The 23635-nt window shown below is 28.8% G+C and overlaps 1 protein-coding gene across 1 annotated transcript; it reads right to left on the bottom strand.

The window, feature by feature from the left end:
• Positions 1–1622: 1622 nt before the first annotated feature.
• LOC150025535 (ATP-dependent Clp protease proteolytic subunit) lies at positions 1623–4039 on the bottom strand. Its single transcript, XM_090294251.1, has 3 exons — positions 3945–4039; positions 2926–3219; positions 1623–2170 (listed from the first exon to the last, which is right to left on the bottom strand). Exons 1-3 carry the CDS (start codon positions 4037–4039, stop codon positions 1945–1947), a joined length of 615 nt encoding a protein of 204 aa, XP_090150377.1. The 3' UTR covers positions 1623–1944.
• Positions 4040–23635: the final 19596 nt, after the last annotated feature.

The raw sequence follows: 23635 nt of genomic DNA, 5'->3' as shown, positions 1-23635 counted from the left end.
AGGATACACCCTTGAAAAACCATTTGATGTGTTCAAATTGTATTTTGATATGTTTAATACTTCTTTTACAACCTAAGGTCTATTCATTGATTGAAACACTTATGATATCTTTGAAAACAATTTCACGTGTTAAAATTGTGTTTTGATATGTTTAATACTTCTTTCATTTACAATCTAAGGTTTTATAACCTAGGAAACTATAAGAAACTGAATGTTCTGTATAATAATAGTTTATTAAAAGTATCTTAACTATTGAAAACAAGCGTATTACTTAACTAAATGTTTGCAACTTGTTCTTTTCTTTTCGCTATTAATTGATTGAAAACACTTATGATATCTTTGAAAACCAATTCCATGTGTTCAAATTGTGTTTTGATATGTTCAATATTTCTATTACAATCTTAGTCTATTAATTGATTGAAACACTTATGAATATCGTTGAAAAACAATCTCATGTGTTAGAATTGTGTTTTCGTATGTTCTAAGGTCTATTAATTGATTCAAACACCTAGGATACACCCTTGAAAAACCATTTGATGTGTTCCCGCGAATTACTGCATTTATTCGACTAATCCATAAACCACGAAAATCTCTTTTTTTCCTATCTCTATCACGATGAGCCGAAACCAAAGCTTTCATTTTCTGTTGAGTAATAGTTCGAGTAAGTCTTGAATGAGCTCCGCGAAAACTTGATACGAATAAACGAATTTTTGTCCTCCGTTTGCGAGCTATATATCCTCGTTTAATTCTGGTCATTGAATAAATGATATTTTGAGGAATAACTTTTTCACTTTTCAGTTATTCTTTTTTTATTCCTAGTCTATTAATAACAAAAATGGATTCTTCCGGTGTATAAAAAAAAATTCCAATGGCTCTTGCTACTATAACCACCCCAACCACGATTTTTTATATTTTTTTGATAAACATTGAACCTCCAAATCAGAAATTGTATTGATACTAGACTAGATATCAAAAAAAAAAAAGAAAAATAGTAAATGAAATAGGACACATATAAAATTTATTGGTGGGTTCCTTCGTTTCTATGATTTTTTTTTAGAAATGGCCAGGTCCTCTCTATACACCGGAGCCTTTTTCTTTTCATTTTTGATTCATTTAATCAATGTTATTGTTAACTTGTACAGTTCACACTCTATGGCTCTACCCATGCAATATTGAGTAAGTAGGTTTTTTCACAACGAAATCTAGTTATATAGTAACGGTATTTAATTATGAAAATTTGCTGGGTAGCTGACCCTCTTATTCCATTCTTACAAAATCCATCAAAATTCATTCATTAAGGACATACTTTATTTTGAATTGAAATAGTATTTTCTCCGCTTAACAGCTAACTTTTTTTTGTTACCGATGGGAAAGTCCTTCTCATCTTAAATTGCAAATTAGTATGATTGGTTTTGCACCAATCGAAACCATAAATTTGATACAAGATAGAAGAATGTAAAGAATTATATAATTGTATACAAAAGTAAGGAATTATATATAAGTTAAGATATTGTGAATGTAGTTTTCGCATTCATACTATCTTAACCGATTACCAATACTGAAAACTTTTCATTGGTTTTTTCTTTCTTAGTTTTTCATTTGAACGAGTCGCACATACACCCTGGTACACGTTCCTCGGCGTTGAGGGCATCCCTGAAGAGCTGGGGATTTTGTGACGTTTCGGATTGGCTGTCTTGTGTTTCTAATAAGTTGTTTCATAGTTGGCATGGTAAGTCGTACTATATATATATAGATTTTGGTATAATGAGCAGGTTTAGATCTATCCTAACCGTGAATTACCTATATCCTATCTTACTGATAGCCTATATTATTGATACTCTATTAATAGATTGAGAGATATTCTCTGAAAATGTAAAGTAAGAAGAGTAAAAAATGAAATTTCCAATCCTGTATTTTAGTAGAATCAATCTTGCCCCCGATTTTTTATTCAACTGCTACAAGATCTACAATTCCATGAGCTTGGGCTTCTGCTGCTGACATAAAAACATCCCTTTCCATGTCTTCCGATATAACCCATAAAGATTTGCCCGTTCTTTGTACATAAACCCTTGTGATAGTTTCACGCATTTTCAGTAGCTCTTCCGCTTCCAGGATAAATTCTCCCGCTTGTGCTTCATAAAAAGAACTAGCGGGTTGGTGGATCATTACCCTGATTATATCACTTAAGTAGTATTTCCCTTATCTTGATAAATATTTTTAGAATTCTTTATCCTATCTTGGTATATTGCTAAAGATTGTCTTTATTCCCAAAATAAAGGTAAAAGGGAGAAAATAAAGCCAAATAAGAAAAAAGCAAAAAGAATATTCAATAACCGTACAAGCATTTTGTATTGATGCATACGGCTTTTGCACCTATGCAATTCATTTTTTCCTAAAAGTATTTTATTCGATGAATTTTGTTTCTACATTTACAAATTTATTTTTTTCTATCAAAGAAAAAAGAAGTACAAAATCTACTGGGTCTTTTGGATCCGGATCCTTAAATAATAAACAATAGAATCACCAACTTTCTTTTTTCTTTTTGAATCTATTTTCAAATACTACGATGGTTCCGTTGTTTTTTATATCATTTTGGTATTCAACAATCCAAAAGTTTCTTCTTTTTTTTTTCATATGTTATGGTTTCTTCTGATTCAAATAAAAATTGTTAAAAGCTTTCTGGTATGAAAAAAAACAAACAAGTCTGCGACACTAAAATTAAACTAGGTTCCTTATCGATCAGATAAAATGGTAAATACCCTCTTTTTCATACTACTCTTTCTATATATAATTCAATAATTTAAACAAATTGCATATGGAATTCAAAATACCATGCTATTATTACTTTGGTTTTTATGGCGAAGGTATAGTATATATATATAGATATCTATTCTATATATTTTCAAAGAAAAGAATCATTGGCGCCAAGCGTGAGGAAATGCAAGACGTTTGGTAATTGTGCCTCCTGCCAAAAGAAAGGATCCCATTGAAGCAGCTAATCCCAAACATACTGTCTGTACATCTGGTTGTACAAATTGCATAGTATCATAAAGAGCTATTCCAGGTATTACCCAACCGCCCGGAGAGTTTATAAACAGATATAAATCTTTATTCTCTTTCTCTATGCTCAGATATATCATAAGACTAATAAGTTGATTCGATATTTCACTATCAACGTCTTGACCTAAAAAAAGTAATCTTTCTCGATAAAGTCGATTGATTAGGATTCCATTTTTTCCTTAAAAGCCGTACATGCACCTTTTGATGCATACAGTTCATCAAAAATTATATAAGCAAAAAAGGAATCAATGTGTCGATTTGAATCTTTTTCTTTTTCTAATGGATTTCTTCGAACTAAAAAAAAAGAATAATATACTAAATTTAGTGAACTATCTTCTCATTGATGTATTGCTTTCATCGAGATCGAAGCCCAATCACAATGTAATTTTCTTGTTTCTGAATGGACTTTTTCAATTCTTTTAGGTTTCTTTTCTACTCTGAGTAAAGATCTGCCCGATTTGCATTTGCACATATAGAACAAATATTCCAAAACTATGTCTTTTTATTAGAACTTCTTCCTTTTCTGAATTTATTAATGTTTTCTGTAAAATAGAATATATGGATATGATAGAAATAGAAATAGATTATATAGAATATATGGATATGATAGAAACCAATTGGTTTTTTCTACACAGAGCCTGAGTACTTGATTTACTTGGTCCAATTAAGCCAACCATAAATTATTCATAATTTCGAGTAATAATTTGGAGATTTTCTCTAAAAATTAAAAAATCGATAGAATTTTACTTCATTACACTTCACGCTCCCCATTTTTTTATGTTTATGATTGAGTCATTCTCTTTTGGGGGTGAAAGAGGGGATATCTCGATCGGGGGAGAAAACGGGTCAATCCCATATAACCTACTATATCTGACAAGTCGCACTATATATCAACCCAAGATGCATCACGGTCCCCGGGGGTTCGAAAGGGTACTCTTGGAACACCAATGGGCATAAAATGGACAATTAATAAAGTCATATATCTCACTTTAGTGTGGAAACGTAAGAATTAGCTTATCGTGTTCAAAATGATTTACTTTATTTTAGATTGATATTGCTTTTTTTTTAGAAAAAAGAATACTAAATAAAGTTAAATTGTTACGAAAGGGTCATTGGGGTGATAAGTGAATATGTCTGCATTTACTTATTTAAATATTCATACAGAAAGTTGTCAACCCCTCTCGTCTCCTCACCATTGCGTATTGTTACTTATCCGGTATAGAATAAATCTGTTTCTTTTATTTCTACAAATACGATTGTTCCATTTTCCAAGAGAATCTACTGAAAGGCTATAATAATTTTTTTCCAGTGCAATAAAGTTACACAGTGTCTATTTTTTGTTGAAGGGGTATTTTTTCATGGGTTTACCTTGGTATCGTGTTCATACTGTTGTATTAAATGATCCGGGCCGTTTGCTTTCTGTTCATATAATGCACACAGCTCTAGTTGCTGGTTGGGCCGGTTCGATGGCTCTATATGAATTAGCAGTTTTTGATCCCTCTGACCCTGTTCTTGATCCAATGTGGAGACAGGGTATGTTCGTTATTCCTTTCATGACTCGTTTAGGAATAACTAATTCGTGGGGCGGTTGGAATATCACAGGAGGGGCTATAACGAATCCGGGTATTTGGAGTTACGAAGGTGTGGCCGGAGCACATATTGTGTTTTCAGGCTTGTGCTTTTTAGCGGCTATTTGGCATTGGGTTTATTGGGATCTAGAAATCTTTTGTGATGAACGTACTGGAAAACCTTCTTTGGATTTGCCAAAAATTTTTGGAATTCATTTATTTCTTGCGGGAGTAGCTTGTTTTGGTTTTGGCGCATTTCATGTAACAGGATTGTATGGTCCCGGAATATGGGTGTCTGATCCTTATGGACTGACTGGAAGGATACAATCCGTAAATCCCGCGTGGGGTGTGGAAGGTTTTGATCCTTTTGTTCCGGGGGGGGTAGCTTCTCATCATATTGCGGCAGGAACGTTGGGCATATTAGCGGGTCTTTTCCATCTTAGTGTGCGTCCACCCCAACGTCTATATAAAGGATTACGTATGGGAAATATTGAAACTGTCCTTTCTAGCAGTATTGCTGCTGTCTTTTTTGCAGCTTTTGTCGTTGCTGGAACTATGTGGTATGGTTCAGCAACAACCCCCATTGAATTATTTGGTCCTACTCGGTATCAATGGGATCAGGGATACTTCCAGCAAGAAATATATCGAAGAGTTGGTGCGGGACTAGCCGAAAATCAAAATTTAACAGAAGCTTGGTCTAAAATTCCTGAAAAATTAGCTTTTTATGATTACATCGGAAATAATCCAGCAAAAGGGGGGTTATTTAGAGCGGGTTCAATGGACAATGGAGATGGAATAGCCGTCGGTTGGTTAGGACATCCCATTTTTCGAGATAAAGAGGGACATGAGCTTTTTGTACGTCGTATGCCTACTTTTTTTGAAACATTTCCAGTTGTTTTAGTAGATGGGGACGGAATTGTTAGAGCCGATGTTCCTTTTCGAAGGGCAGAATCAAAATATAGTGTCGAACAAGTAGGTGTAACTGTTGAGTTCTATGGTGGTGAGCTTAATGGCATAAGTTATAGTGATCCCACTACTGTGAAAAAATATGCTAGACGTGCTCAATTGGGTGAAATTTTTGAATTAGATCGTGCTACTTTGAAATCAGATGGTGTTTTTCGTAGCAGTCCAAGGGGTTGGTTTACTTTTGGGCATGCTTCATTTGCTCTGCTATTCTTTTTCGGGCACATTTGGCATGGTGCTAGAACTTTGTTCAGAGATGTTTTTGCTGGTATCGACCCAGATTTAGATGCTCAAGTAGAATTTGGAGCATTCCAAAAACTTGGAGATCCAACTACAAGAAGACAGGTAGTATAACATTCTTTTGTTCTTTTCTACTTTTTTATAATTTTGAATTTCACATAAAGAACTTGATAAATCTTGATTTGAATCCTAGCATTTACTCTTTTTTTTTGAAAAGAGCCCCCCCCCCCCAAGAAACAGGTATGAAAGCTATAATTGTAAACCACGATCAAATCTATGGAAGCTTTGGTTTATACATTCCTCTTAGTTTCAACTTTAGGAATTATTTTTTTCGCTATTTTTTTTAGAGAACCCCCTAAAGTTCCGACGAAAAAGGTTAAATAATTTTTTATTATCTTAATTGAAGTAATGAGCCCCCAATAGGGAGGGCGCATTACTTCAACTAGTCCCCATGTTCTTCAAATGGATCTCTTAGTTGTTGCGAGGGTTGCCCAAAGGCAGTATATAAGGCATACCCAGTAAAACTTACAAGTAAACCAGATATAGAGATGGCAATTAGGGTTGCTGTTTCCATTATTATAATTTTAAAGTTTCCAGATCACAATAGATCTATAAGATAAGATCCTTATATTTACAGCGGAATGGTATACAAAGTCAACAGATCTAAATGAATAAAAAAGAGTATTTATGGCTACGCAAACCGTTGAGGATAATTCTAGATCTGGTCCAAGACGAACTGTTGTAGGGAATTTATTGAAACCTTTAAATTCAGAATATGGTAAAGTAGCCCCAGGGTGGGGAACTACTCCTTTGATGGGTGTTGCAATGGCTCTATTTGCGATATTTCTATCTATTATTTTGGAGATTTATAATTCGTCCATTTTATTGGACGGAATTTATATGAATTAGATTCACAAAAATCGAGTCATTAGTTTTTCAATAGAAAGTGAAGCATTTAGGTTTCTTATTGTTTGTTAGTCTATTCCATTTTATTTGGTAGTTTGATCGTAGAATTTCTTTGTTTTTGTATTTCCGGAATATGAGTGTGTGACTTGTTTTAATTGGTCCTATTGAAAGTACAGAACATCAATCTGTCATCTTGATAGAGATGGTTTTATTCCGTCAGATATTTAATCTAGTATCTGGAGCACGGAATATAGAAAATAGATTCTAAAAATCTGAAAACTATGATTCATACTAAATATTTAGACCTCGCAACTGGACTTAAAAACCTTTTCAAAGAGTTGTAAAAATGAATTGAAAATTTTTTATTCTTTCAAGCTTCTGGAGTTTGTCTTTCTTTTGAGCAAAGGACAAATTTTTCCTTTCATTTTTGCATTATATCTATTGATTGAAGAAGTGATGATCCAGCAATTCTTACTCAGGGAATTTTTGGACTTCGATGAAAGGTTTTTTTTAATCATCGTGGTGCTAGTATGAATCTGAGGTTTTTTTTATTGATTCATATGGTCCTAACAAGAGAATCTATTTTGATATGTTTAATACTTCTTTTACAACCTAAGGTCTATTCATTGATTGAAACACTTATGTTTCTTTGAAAAAGAATTTCACGTGTTAAAATTGTGTTTTGATATGTTTAATACTTCTTTCATTTACAATCTAAGGTTTTATAACCTAGGAAACTATAAGAAAGTGAATGTTCTGTATAATAATAGTTTATTAAAAGTATCTTAACTATTGAAAACAAGCGTATTACTTAACTAAATGTTTGCAACTTGTTCTTTTCTTTTCGCTATTAATTGATTGAAAACACTTATGATATCTTTGAAAACCAATTCCATGTGTTCAAATTGTGTTTTGATATGTTCAATATTTCTTTTACAATCTTAGTCTCTTAATTGATTGAAACACTTATGAATATCGTTAAAAAACAATCTCATGTGTTAGAATTGTGTTTTCGTATGTTCTAAGGTCTATTAATTGATTCAAACACCTAGGATACACCCTTGAAAAATCATTTGATGTGTTCAAATTGTATTTTGATATGTTTAATACTTCTTTTACAACCTAAGGTCTATTCTTTGATTGAAACACTTATGATATCTTTGAAAAACAATTTCACGTGTTAAAATTGTGTTTTGATATGTTTAATACTTCTTTCATTTACAATCTAAGGTTTTATAACCTAGGAAACTATAAGAAAGTGAATGTTTTGTATAATAATAGTTTATTTAAAGTATCTTAACTATTGAAAACAAGCGTATTACTTAACTAAATGTTTGCAACTTGTTCTTTTCTTTTCGCTATTAATTGATTGAAAACACTTATGATATCTTTGAAAACCAATTCCATGTGTTCAAATTGTGTTTTGATATGTTCAATATTTCTTTTACAATCTTAGTCTATTAATTGATTGAAACACTTATGAATATCGTTGAAAGACAATCTCATGTTTTAGAATTGTGTTTTCGTATGTTCTAAGATCTATTAATTGATTCAAACACCTAGGATACACCCTTGAAAAACCATTTGATGTGTTCAAATTGTATTTTGATATGTTTAATACTTCTTTTACAACCTAAGGTCTATTCATTGATTGAAACACTTATGATATCTTTGAAAACAATTTCACGTGTTAAAATTGTGTTTTGATATGTTTAATACTTCTTTCATTTACAATCTAAGGTTTTATAACCTAGGAAACCATAAGAAAGTGATGTTCTGTATAATAATAGTTTATTAAAAGTATCTTATCTATTGAAAACAAGCGTATTACTTAACTAAATGTTTGCAACTTGTTCTTTTCTTTTCGCTATTAATTGATTGAAAACACTTATGATATCTTTGAAAACCAATTCCATGTGTTCAAATTGTGTTTTGATATGTTCAATATTTCTTTTACAATCTTAGTCTATTATTAATTGATTGAAACACTTATGAATATCGTTGAAAGACAATCTCATGTTTTAGAATTGTGTTTTCGTATGTTCTAAGATCTATTAATTGATTCAAACACCTAGGATACACCCTTGAAAAACCATTTGATGTGTTCAAATTGTATTTTGATATGTTTAATACTTCTTTTACAACCTAAGGTCTATTCATTGATTGAAACACTTATGATATCTTTGAAAACAATTTCACGTGTTAAAATTGTGTTTTGATATGTTTAATACTTCTTTCATTTACAATCTAAGGTTTTATAACCTAGGAAACTATAAGAAAGTGATGTTCTGTATAATAATAGTTTATTAAAAGTATCTTATCTATTGAAAACAAGCGTATTACTTAACTAAATGTTTGCAACTTGTTCTTTTCTTTTCGCTATTAATTGATTGAAAACACTTATGATATCTTTGAAAACCAATTCCATGTGTTCAAATTGTGTTTTGATATGTTCAATATTTCTATTACAATCTTAGTCTATTAATTGATTGAAACACTTATGAATATCGTTGAAAAACAATCTCATGTGTTAGAATTGTGTTTTCGTATGTTCTAAGGTCTATTAATTGATTCAAACACCTAGGATACACCCTTGAAAAACCATTTGATGTGTTCAAATTGTATTTTGATATGTTTAATACTTCTTTTACAACCTAAGGTCTATTCTTTGATTGAAACACTTATGATATCTTTGAAAAACAATTTCACGTGTTAAAATTGTGATTGATATGTTTAATACTTCTTTCATTTACAATCTAAGGTTTTATAACCTAGGAAACTATAAGAAAGGGAATGTTCTGTATAATAATAGTTTATTCAAAGTATCTTAACTATTGAAAACAAGTGTATTACTTAACTAAATGTTTGCAACTTGTTCTTTTCTTTTCGCTATTAATTGATTGAAAACACTTATGATATCTTTGAAAACCAATTCCATGTGTTCAAATTGTGTTTTGATATGTTCAATATTTCTTTTACAATCTTAGTCTATTAATTGATTGAAACACTTATGAATATCGTTGAAAGACAATCTCATGTTTTAGAATTGTGTTTTAGATCTATTAATTGATTCAAACACCTAGGATACACCCTTGAAAAACCATTTGATGTGTTCAAATTGTATTTTGATATGTTTAATACTTCTTTTACAACCTAAGGTCTATTCTTTGATTGAAACACTTATGATATCTTTGAAAAACAATTTCACGTGTTAAAATTGTGATTGATATGTTTAATACTTCTTTCATTTACAATCTAAGGTTTTATAACCTAGGAAACTATAAGAAAGTGAATGTTCTGTATAATAATAGTTTATTCAAAGTATCTTAACTATTGAAAACAAGTGTATTACTTAACTAAATGTTTGCAACTTGTTCTTTTCTTTTCGCTATTAATTGATTGAAAACACTTATGATATCTTTGAAAACCAATTCCATGTGTTCAAATTGTGTTTTGATATGTTCAATATTTCTTTTACAATCTTAGTCTATTAATTGATTGAAACACTTATGAATATCGTTGAAAGACAATCTCATGTTTTAGAATTGTGTTTTCGTATGTTCTAAGATCTATTAATTGATTCAAACACCTAGGATACACCCTTGAAAAACCATTTGATGTGTTCAAATTGTATTTTGATATGTTTAATACTTCTTTTACAACCTAAGGTCTATTCATTGATTGAAACACTTATGATATCTTTGAAAACAATTTCACGTGTTAAAATTGTGTTTTGATATGTTTAATACTTCTTTCATTTACAATCTAAGGTTTTATAACCTAGGAAACTATAAGAAAGTGATGTTCTGTATAATAATAGTTTATTAAAAGTATCTTATCTATTGAAAACAAGCGTATTACTTAACTAAATGTTTGCAACTTGTTCTTTTCTTTTCGCTATTAATTGATTGAAAACACTTATGATATCTTTGAAAACCAATTCCATGTGTTCAAATTGTGTTTTGATATGTTCAATATTTCTATTACAATCTTAGTCTATTAATTGATTGAAACACTTATGAATATCGTTGAAAAACAATCTCATGTGTTAGAATTGTGTTTTCGTATGTTCTAAGGTCTATTAATTGATTCAAACACCTAGGATACACCCTTGAAAAACCATTTGATGTGTTCAAATTGTATTTTGATATGTTTAATACTTCTTTTACAACCTAAGGTCTATTCTTTGATTGAAACACTTATGATATCTTTGAAAAACAATTTCACGTGTTAAAATTGTGATTGATATGTTTAATACTTCTTTCATTTACAATCTAAGGTTTTATAACCTAGGAAACTATAAGAAAGTGAATGTTCTGTATAATAATAGTTTATTCAAAGTATCTTAACTATTGAAAACAAGTGTATTACTTAACTAAATGTTTGCAACTTGTTCTTTTCTTTTCGCTATTAATTGATTGAAAACACTTATGATATCTTTGAAAACCAATTCCATGTGTTCAAATTGTGTTTTGATATGTTCAATATTTCTTTTACAATCTTAGTCTATTAATTGATTGAAACACTTATGAATATCGTTGAAAGACAATCTCATGTTTTAGAATTGTGTTTTAGATCTATTAATTGATTCAAACACCTAGGATACACCCTTGAAAAACCATTTGATGTGTTCAAATTGTATTTTGATATGTTTAATACTTCTTTTACAACCTAAGGTCTATTCATTGATTGAAACACTTATGATATCTTTGAAAACAATTTCACGTGTTAAAATTGTGTTTTGATATGTTTAATACTTCTTTCATTTACAATCTAAGGTTTTATAACCTAGGAAACTATAAGAAAGTGAATGTTCTGTATAATAATAGTTTATTCAAAGTATCTTAACTATTGAAAACAAGTGTATTACTTTACTAAATGTTTGCAACTTGTTCTTTTCTTTTCGCTATTAATTGATTGAAAACACTTATGATATCTTTGAAAACCAATTCCATGTGTTCAAATTGTGTTTTGATATGTTCAATATTTCTTTTACAATCTTAGTCTATTAATTGATTGAAACACTTATGAATATCGTTGAAAGACAATCTCATGTTTTAGAATTGTGTTTTCGTATGTTCTAAGATCTATTAATTGATTCAAACACCTAGGATACACCCTTGAAAAACCATTTGATGTGTTCAAATTGTATTTTGATATGTTTAATACTTCTTTTACAACCTAAGGTCTATTCATTGATTGAAACACTTATGATATCTTTGAAAACAATTTCACGTGTTAAAATTGTGTTTTGATATGTTTAATACTTCTTTCATTTACAATCTAAGGTTTTATAACCTAGGAAACTATAAGAAACTGAATGTTCTGTATAATAATAGTTTATTAAAAGTATCTTAACTATTGAAAACAAGCGTATTACTTAACTAAATGTTTGGAACTTGTTCTTTTCTTTTCGCTATTAATTGATTGAAAACACTTATGATATCTTTGAAAACCAATTCCATGTGTTCAAATTGTGTTTTGATATGTTCAATATTTCTTTTACAATCTTAGTCTCTTAATTGATTGAAACACTTATGAATATCGTTGAAAAACAATCTCATGTGTTAGAATTGTGTTTTCGTATGTTCTAAGGTCTATTAATTGATTCAAACACCTAGGATACACCCTTGAAAAACCATTTGATGTGTTCAAATTGTATTTTGATATGTTTAATACTTCTTTTACAACCTAAGGTCTATTCTTTGATTGAAACACTTATGATATCTTTGAAAAACAATTTCACGTGTTAAAATTGTGTTTTGATATGTTTAATACTTCTTTCATTTACAATCTAAGGTTTTATAACCTAGGAAACTATAAGAAAGTGTATGTTCTGTATAATAATAGTTTATTAAAAGTATCTTATCTATTGAAAACAAGCGTATTACTTAACTAAATGTTTGCAACTTGTTCTTTTCTTTTCGCTATTCATTGATTGAAAACACTTATGATATCTTTGAAAACCAATTCCATGTGTTCAAATTGTGTTTTGATATGTTCAATATTTCTTTTACAATCTTAGTCTGTTAATTGATTGAAACACTTATGAATATCGTTGAAAAACAATCTCATGTGTTAGAATTGTGTTTTCGTATGTTCTAAGGTCTATTAATTGATTCAAACACCTAGGATACACCCTTGAAAAACCATTTCATGTGTTCAAATTGTATTTTGATATGTTTAATACTTCTTTTACAACCTAAGGTCTATTCATTGATTGAAACACTTATGATATCTTTGAAAAACAATTTCACGTGTTAAAATTGTGTTTTGATATGTTTAATACTTCTTTCATTTACAATCTAAGGTTTTATAACCTAGGAAACCATAAGAAAGTGAATGTTCTGTATAATAATAGTTTATTGAAAGTATCTTAACTATTGAAAACAAGCGTATTACTTAACTAAATGTTTGCAACTTGTTCTTTTCTTTTCGCTATTAATTGATTGAAAACACTTATGATATCTTTGAAAACCAATTCCATGTGTTGAAATTGTGTTTTGATATGTTCAATATTTCTTTTACAATCTTAGTCTGTTAATTGATTGAAACACTTATGAATATCGTTGAAAAACAATCTCATGTGTTAGAATTGTGTTTTCGTATGTTCTAAGGTCTATTAATTGATTCAAACACCTAGGATACACCCTTGAAAAACCATTTCATGTGTTCAAATTGTATTTTGATATGTTTAATTCTTCTTTTACAACCTAAGGTCTATTCATTGATTGAAACACTTATGATATCTTTGAAAAACAATTTCACGTGTTAAAATTGTGTTTTGATATGTTTAATACTTCTTTCATTTACAATCTAAGGTTTTATAACCTAGGAAACCATAAGAAAGTGAATGTTCTGTATAATAATAGTTTATTGAAAGTATCTTAACTATTGAAAACAAGCGTATTACTTAACTAAATGTTTGCAACTTGTTCTTTTCTTTTCGCTATTAATTGATTGAAAACACTTATGATATCTTTGAAAACCAATTCCATGTGTTCAAATTGTGTTTTGATATGTTCAATATTTCTTTTACAATCTTAGTCTGTTAATTGATTGAAACACTTATGAATATCGTTGAAAAACAATCTCATGTGTTAGAATTGTGTTTTCGTATGTTCTAAGGTCTATTAATTGATTCAAACACCTAGGATACACCCTTGAAAAACCATTTCATGTGTTCAAATTGTATTTTGATATGTTTAATACTTCTTTTACAACCTAAGGTCTATTCATTGATTGAAACACTTCTGATATCTTTGAAAAACAATTTCACGTGTTAAAATTGTGTTTTGATATGTTTAATACTTCTTTCATTTACAATCTAAGGTTTTATAACCTAGGAAACCACAAGAAAGTGAATGTTCTGTATAATAATAGTTTATTGAAAGTATCTTAACTATTGAAAACAAGCGTATTACTTAACTAAATGTTTGCAACTTGTTCTTTTCTTTTCGCTATTAATTGATTGAAAACACTTATGATATCTTTGAAAACCAATTCCATGTGTTCAAATTGTGTTTTGATATGTTCAATATTTCTTTTACAATCTTAGTCTGTTAATTGATTGAAACACTTATGAATATCGGTGAAAAACAATCTCATGTGTTAGAATTGTGTTTTCGTATGTTCTAAGGTCTATTAATTGATTCAAACACCTAGGATACACCCTTGAAAAACCATTTCATGTGTTCAAATTGTATTTTGATATGTTTAATACTTCTTTTACAACCTAAGGTCTATTCATTGATTGAAACACTTATGATATCTTTGAAAAACAATTTCACGTGTTAAAATTGTGTTTTGATATGTTTAATACTTCTTTCATTTACAATCTAAGGTTTTATAACCTAGGAAACCATAAGAAAGTGAATGTTCTGTATAATAATAGTTTATTGAAAGTATCTTAACTATTGAAAACAAGCGTATTACTTAACTAAATGTTTGCAACTTGTTCTTTTCTTTTCGCTATTAATTGATTGAAAACACTTATGATATCTTTGAAAACCAATTCCATGTGTTCAAATTGTGTTTTGATATGTTCAATATTTCTTTTACAATCTTAGTCTCTTAATTGATTGAAACACTTATGAATATCGTTGAAAAACAATCTCATGTGTTAGAATTGTGTTTTCGTATGTTCTAAGGTCTATTAATTGATTCAAACACCTAGGATACACCCTTGAAAAACCATTTCATGTGTTCAAATTGTATTTTGATATGTTTAATACTTCTTTTACAACCTAAGGTCTATTCATTGATTGAAACACTTATGATATCTTTGAAAAACAATTTCACGTGTTAAAATTGTGTTTTGATATGTTTAATACTTCTTTCATTTACAATCTAAGGTTTTATAACCTAGGAAACCATAAGAAAGTGAATGTTCTGTATAATAATAGTTTATTGAAAGTATCTTAACTATTGAAAACAAGCGTATTACTTAACTAAATGTTTGCAACTTGTTCTTTTCTTTTCGCTATTAATTGATTGAAAACACTTATGATATCTTTGAAAACCAATTCCATGTGTTGAAATTGTGTTTTGATATGTTCAATATTTCTTTTACAATCTTAGTCTGTTAATTGATTGAAACACTTATGAATATCGTTGAAAAACAATCTCATGTGTTAGAATTGTGTTTTCGTATGTTCTAAGGTCTATTAATTGATTCAAACACCTAGGATACACCCTTGAAAAACCATTTCATGTGTTCAAATTGTATTTTGATATGTTTAATAGTTCTTTTACAACCTAAGGTCTATTCATTGATTGAAACACTTATGAAAATCGTTGAAAAACAATCTCATGTGTTAGAATTGTGTTTTCGTATGTTCTAAGGTCTATTAATTGATTCAAACACCTAGGATACACCCTTGAAAAACCATTTCATGTGTTCAAATTGTATTTTGATATGTTTAAGACATCTTTTACAACCTAAGGTCTATTCATTGATTGAAACACTTATGATATCTTTGAAAAACAAGCGTATTACTTAACTAAATGTTTGCAACTTGTTCTTTTCTTTTCGCTATTAATTGATTGAAAACACTTATGATATCTTTGAAAACCAATTCCATGTGTTCAATTTGTGTTTTCGTATGTTCTAAGGTCTATTAATTGATTCAAACACCTAGGATACACCCTTGAAAAACCATTTCATGTGTTCAAATTGTATTTTGATATGTTTAATACTTCTTTTACAACCTAAGGTCTATTCATTGATTGAAACACTTATGAATATCGTTGAAAAACAATCTCATGTGTTAGAATTGTGTTTTCGTATGTTCTAAGGTCTATTACTTGATTTAAACACCTAGGATACACCCTTGAAAAACCATTTCATGTGTTCAAATTGTATTTTGATATGTTTAATACTTCTTTTACAACCTAAGGTCTATTCATTGATTGAAACACTTATGATATCTTTGAAAAACAATTTCACGTGTTAAAATTGTGTTTTGATATGTTTAATACTTCTTTCATTTACAATCTAAGGTTTTATAACCTAGGAAACTATAAGAAAGTGAATGTTCTGTATAATAATAGTTTATTAAAAGTATCTTAACTATTGAAAACAAGCGTATTACTTAACTAAATGTTTGCAACTTGTTCTTTTCTTTTCGCTATTAATTTATTGAAAACACTTATGATATCTTTGAAAACCAATTCCATGTGTTCAAATTGTGTTTTGATATGTTCAATATTTCTTTTACAATCTTAGTCTCTTAATTGATTGAAACACTTATGAATATCGTTGAAAAACAATCTCATGTGTTAGAATTGTGTTTTCGTATGTTCTAAGGTCTATTAATTGATTCAAACACCTAGGATACACCCTTGAAAAACCATTTCATGTGTTCAAATTGTATTTTGATATGTTTAATACTTCTTTTACAACCTAAGGTCTATTCATTGATTGAAACACTTATGAATATCGTTGAAAAACAATCTCATGTGTTAGAATTGTGTTTTCGTATGTTCTAAGGTCTATTAATTGATTCAAACACCTAGGATACACCCTTGAAAAACCATTTCATGTGTTCAAATTGTATTTTGATATGTTTAATACTTCTTTTACAACCTAAGGTCTATTCATTGATTGAAACACTTCTGATATCTTTGAAAAACAATTTCACGTGTTAAAATTGTGTTTTGATATGTTTAATACTTCTTTCATTTACAATCTAAGGTTTTATAACCTAGGAAACCACAAGAAAGTGAATGTTCTGTATAATAATAGTTTATTGAAAGTATCTTAACTATTGAAAACAAGCGTATTACTTAACTAAATGTTTGCAACTTGTTCTTTTCTTTTCGCTATTAATTGATTGAAAACACTTATGATATCTTTGAAAACCAATTCCATGTGTTCAAATTGTGTTTTGATATGTTCAATATTTCTTTTACAATCTTAGTCTGTTAATTGATTGAAACACTTATGAATATCGGTGAAAAACAATCTCATGTGTTAGAATTGTGTTTTCGTATGTTCTAAGGTCTATTAATTGATTCAAACACCTAGGATACACCCTTGAAAAACCATTTCATGTGTTCAAATTGTATTTTGATATGTTTAATACTTCTTTTACAACCTAAGGTCTATTCATTGATTGAAACACTTATGATATCTTTGAAAAACAATTTCACGTGTTAAAATTGTGTTTTGATATGTTTAATACTTCTTTCATTTACAATCTAAGGTTTTATAACCTAGGAAACCATAAGAAAGTGAATGTTCTGTATAATAATAGTTTATTGAAAGTATCTTAACTATTGAAAACAAGCGTATTACTTAACTAAATGTTTGCAACTTGTTCTTTTCTTTTCGCTATTAATTGATTGAAAACACTTATGATATCTTTGAAAACCAATTCCATGTGTTCAAATTGTGTTTTGATATGTTCAATATTTCTTTTACAATCTTAGTCTCTTAATTGATTGAAACACTTATGAATATCGTTGAAAAACAATCTCATGTGTTAGAATTGTGTTTTCGTATGTTCTAAGGTCTATTAATTGATTCAAACACCTAGGATACACCCTTGAAAAACCATTTCATGTGTTCAAATTGTATTTTGATATGTTTAATACTTCTTTTACAACCTAAGGTCTATTCATTGATTGAAACACTTATGATATCTTTGAAAAACAATTTCACGTGTTAAAATTGTGTTTTGATATGTTTAATACTTCTTTCATTTACAATCTAAGGTTTTATAACCTAGGAAACCATAAGAAAGTGAATGTTCTGTATAATAATAGTTTATTGAAAGTATCTTAACTATTGAAAACAAGCGTATTACTTAACTAAATGTTTGCAACTTGTTCTTTTCTTTTCGCTATTAATTGATTGAAAACACTTATGATATCTTTGAAAACCAATTCCATGTGTTGAAATTGTGTTTTGATATGTTCAATATTTCTTTTACAATCTTAGTCTGTTAATTGATTGAAACACTTATGAATATCGTTGAAAAACAATCTCATGTGTTAGAATTGTGTTTTCGTATGTTCTAAGGTCTATTAATTGATTCAAACACCTAGGATACACCCTTGAAAAACCATTTCATGTGTTCAAATTGTATTTTGATATGTTTAATAGTTCTTTTACAACCTAAGGTCTATTCATTGATTGAAACACTTATGAAAATCGTTGAAAAACAATCTCATGTGTTAGAATTGTGTTTTCGTATGTTCTAAGGTCTATTAATTGATTCAAACACCTAGGATACACCCTTGAAAAACCATTTCATGTGTTCAAATTGTATTTTGATATGTTTAAGACATCTTTTACAACCTAAGGTCTATTCATTGATTGAAACACTTATGATATCTTTGAAAAACAAGCGTATTACTTAACTAAATGTTTGCAACTTGTTCTTTTCTTTTCGCTATTAATTGATTGAAAACACTTATGATATCTTTGAAAACCAATTCCATGTGTTCAATTTGTGTTTTCGTATGTTCTAAGGTCTATTAATTGATTCAAACACCTAGGATACACCCTTGAAAAACCATTTCATGTGTTCAAATTGTATTTTGATATGTTTAATACTTCTTTTACAACCTAAGGTCTATTCATTGATTGAAACACTTATGAATATCGTTGAAAAACAATCTCATGTGTTAGAATTGTGTTTTCGTATGTTCTAAGGTCTATTACTTGATTTAAACACCTAGGATACACCCTTGAAAAACCATTTCATGTGTTCAAATTGTATTTTGATATGTTTAATACTTCTTTTACAACCTAAGGTCTATTCATTGATTGAAACACTTATGATATCTTTGAAAAACAATTTCACGTGTTAAAATTGTGTTTTGATATGTTTAATACTTCTTTCATTTACAATCTAAGGTTTTATAACCTAGGAAACTATAAGAAAGTGAATGTTCTGTATAATAATAGTTTATTAAAAGTATCTTAACTATTGAAAACAAGCGTATTACTTAACTAAATGTTTGCAACTTGTTCTTTTCTTTTCGCTATTAATTTATTGAAAACACTTATGATATCTTTGAAAACCAATTCCATGTGTTCAAATTGTGTTTTGATATGTTCAATATTTCTTTTACAATCTTAGTCTCTTAATTGATTGAAACACTTATGAATATCGTTGAAAAACAATCTCATGTGTTAGAATTGTGTTTTCGTATGTTCTAAGGTCTATTAATTGATTCAAACACCTAGGATACACCCTTGAAAAACCATTTCATGTGTTCAAATTGTATTTTGATATGTTTAATACTTCTTTTACAACCTAAGGTCTATTCATTGATTGAAACACTTATGAATATCGTTGAAAAACAATCTCATGTGTTAGAATTGTGTTTTCGTATGTTCTAAGGTCTATTAATTGATTCAAACACCTAGGATACACCCTTGAAAAACCATTTCATGTGTTCAAATTGTATTTTGATATGTTTAATACTTCTTTTACAACCTAAGGTCTATTCATTGATTGAAACACTTCTGATATCTTTGAAAAACAATTTCACGTGTTAAAATTGTGTTTTGATATGTTTAATACTTCTTTCATTTACAATCTAAGGTTTTATAACCTAGGAAACCACAAGAAAGTGAATGTTCTGTATAATAATAGTTTATTGAAAGTATCTTAACTATTGAAAACAAGCGTATTACTTAACTAAATGTTTGCAACTTGTTCTTTTCTTTTCGCTATTAATTGATTGAAAACACTTATGATATCTTTGAAAACCAATTCCATGTGTTCAAATTGTGTTTTGATATGTTCAATATTTCTTTTACAATCTTAGTCTGTTAATTGATTGAAACACTTATGAATATCGTTGAAAAACAATCTCATGTGTTAGAATTGTGTTTTCGTATGTTCTAAGGTCTATTAATTGATTCAAACACCTAGGATACTCCCTTGAAAAACCATTTCATGTGTTCAAATTGTATTTTGATATGTTTAATACTTCTTTTACAACCTAAGGTCTATTCATTGATTGAAACACTTATGAATATCGTTGAAAAACAATCTCATGTGTTAGAATTGTGTTTTCGTATGTTCTAAGGTCTATTAATTGATTCAAACACCTAGGATACACCCTTGAAAAACCATTTCATGTGTTCAAATTGTATTTTGATATGTTTAATAGTTCTTTTACAACCTAAGGTCTATTCATTGATTGAAACACTTATGAAAATCGTTGAAAAACAATCTCATGTGTTAGAATTGTGTTTTCGTATGTTCTAAGGTCTATTAATTGATTCAAACACCTAGGATACACCCTTGAAAAACCATTTCATGTGTTCAAATTGTATTTTGATATGTTTAAGACATCTTTTACAACCTAAGGTCTATTCATTGATTGAAACACTTATGATATCTTTGAAAAACAAGCGTATTACTTAACTAAATGTTTGCAACTTGTTCTTTTCTTTTCGCTATTAATTGATTGAAAACACTTATGATATCTTTGAAAACCAATTCCATGTGTTCAATTTGTGTTTTCGTATGTTCTAAGGTCTATTAATTGATTCAAACACCTAGGATACACCCTTGAAAAACCATTTCATGTGTTCAAATTGTATTTTGATATGTTTAATACTTCTTTTACAACCTAAGGTCTATTCATTGATTGAAACACTTATGAATATCGTTGAAAAACAATCTCATGTGTTAGAATTGTGTTTTCGTATGTTCTAAGGTCTATTACTTGATTTAAACACCTAGGATACACCCTTGAAAAACCATTTCATGTGTTCAAATTGTATTTTGATATGTTTAATACTTCTTTTACAACCTAAGGTCTATTCATTGATTGAAACACTTATGATATCTTTGAAAAACAATTTCACGTGTTAAAATTGTGTTTTGATATGTTTAATACTTCTTTCATTTACAATCTAAGGTTTTATAACCTAGGAAACTATAAGAAAGTGAATGTTCTGTATAATAATAGTTTATTAAAAGTATCTTAACTATTGAAAACAAGCGTATTACTTAACTAAATGTTTGCAACTTGTTCTTTTCTTTTCGCTATTAATTTATTGAAAACACTTATGATATCTTTGAAAACCAATTCCATGTGTTCAAATTGTGTTTTGATATGTTCAATATTTCTTTTACAATCTTAGTCTCTTAATTGATTGAAACACTTATGAATATCGTTGAAAAACAATCTCATGTGTTAGAATTGTGTTTTCGTATGTTCTAAGGTCTATTAATTGATTCAAACACCTAGGATACACCCTTGAAAAACCATTTCATGTGTTCAAATTGTATTTTGATATGTTTAATACTTCTTTTACAACCTAAGGTCTATTCATTGATTGAAACACTTATGAATATCGTTGAAAAACAATCTCATGTGTTAGAATTGTGTTTTCGTATGTTCTAAGGTCTATTAATTGATTCAAACACCTAGGATACACCCTTGAAAAACCATTTCATGTGTTCAAATTGTATTTTGATATGTTTAATACTTCTTTTACAACCTAAGGTCTATTCATTGATTGAAACACTTCTGATATCTTTGAAAAACAATTTCACGTGTTAAAATTGTGTTTTGATATGTTTAATACTTCTTTCATTTACAATCTAAGGTTTTATAACCTAGGAAACCACAAGAAAGTGAATGTTCTGTATAATAATAGTTTATTGAAAGTATCTTAACTATTGAAAACAAGCGTATTACTTAACTAAATGTTTGCAACTTGTTCTTTTCTTTTCGCTATTAATTGATTGAAAACACTTATGATATCTTTGAAAACCAATTCCATGTGTTCAAATTGTGTTTTGATATGTTCAATATTTCTTTTACAATCTTAGTCTGTTAATTGATTGAAACACTTATGAATATCGTTGAAAAACAATCTCATGTGTTAGAATTGTGTTTTCGTATGTTCTAAGGTCTATTAATTGATTCAAACACCTAGGATACTCCCTTGAAAAACCATTTCATGTGTTCAAATTGTATTTTGATATGTTTAATACTTCTTTTACAACCTAAGGTCTATTCATTGATTGAAACACTTATGAATATCGTTGAAAAACAATCTCATGTGTTAGAATTGTGTTTTCGTATGTTCTAAGGTCTATTAATTGATTCAAACACCTAGGATACACCCTTGAAAAACCATTTCATGTGTTCAAATTGTATTTTGATATGTTTAATAGTTCTTTTACAACCTAAGGTCTATTCATTGATTGAAACACTTATGAAAATCGTTGAAAAACAATCTCATGTGTTAGAATTGTGTTTTCGTATGTTCTAAGGTCTATTAATTGATTCAAACACCTAGGATACACCCTTGAAAAACCATTTCATGTGTTCAAATTGTATTTTGATATGTTTAAGACATCTTTTACAACCTAAGGTCTATTCATTGATTGAAACACTTATGATATCTTTGAAAAACAAGCGTATTACTTAACTAAATGTTTGCAACTTGTTCTTTTCTTTTCGCTATTAATTGATTGAAAACACTTATGATATCTTTGAAAACCAATTCCATGTGTTCAATTTGTGTTTTCGTATGTTCTAAGGTCTATTAATTGATTCAAACACCTAGGATACACCCTTGAAAAACCATTTCATGTGTTCAAATTGTATTTTGATATGTTTAATACTTCTTTTACAACCTAAGGTCTATTCATTGATTGAAACACTTATGAATATCGTTGAAAAACAATCTCATGTGTTAGAATTGTGTTTTCGTATGTTCTAAGGTCTATTACTTGATTTAAACACCTAGGATACACCCTTGAAAAACCATTTCATGTGTTCAAATTGTATTTTGATATGTTTAATACTTCTTTTACAACCTAAGGTCTATTCATTGATTGAAACACTTATGATATCTTTGAAAAACAATTTCACGTGTTAAAATTGTGTTTTGATATGTTTAATACTTCTTTCATTTACAATCTAAGGTTTTATAACCTAGGAAACTATAAGAAAGTGAATGTTCTGTATAATAATAGTTTATTAAAAGTATCTTAACTATTGAAAACAAGCGTATTACTTAACTAAATGTTTGCAACTTGTTCTTTTCTTTTCGCTATTAATTTATTGAAAACACTTATGATATCTTTGAAAACCAATTCCATGTGTTCAAATTGTGTTTTGATATGTTCAATATTTCTTTTACAATCTTAGTCTCTTAATTGATTGAAACACTTATGAATATCGTTGAAAAACAATCTCATGTGTTAGAATTGTGTTTTCGTATGTTCTAAGGTCTATTAATTGATTCAAACACCTAGGATACACCCTTGAAAAACCATTTCATGTGTTCAAATTGTATTTTGATATGTTTAATACTTCTTTTACAACCTAAGGTCTATTCATTGATTGAAACACTTATGAATATCGTTGAAAAACAATCTCATGTGTTAGAATTGTGTTTTCGTATGTTC

Source organism: Phaseolus vulgaris, chromosome 8, assembly GCF_051622355.1.
Source record: "Phaseolus vulgaris cultivar YP4 chromosome 8, ASM5162235v1, whole genome shotgun sequence".
NCBI lineage: Eukaryota > Viridiplantae > Streptophyta > Magnoliopsida > Fabales > Fabaceae > Phaseolus > Phaseolus vulgaris.
The sequence above is the reverse complement of the archived record's forward strand: the minus strand, read 5'-3'. Positions and strand labels throughout refer to the sequence as shown.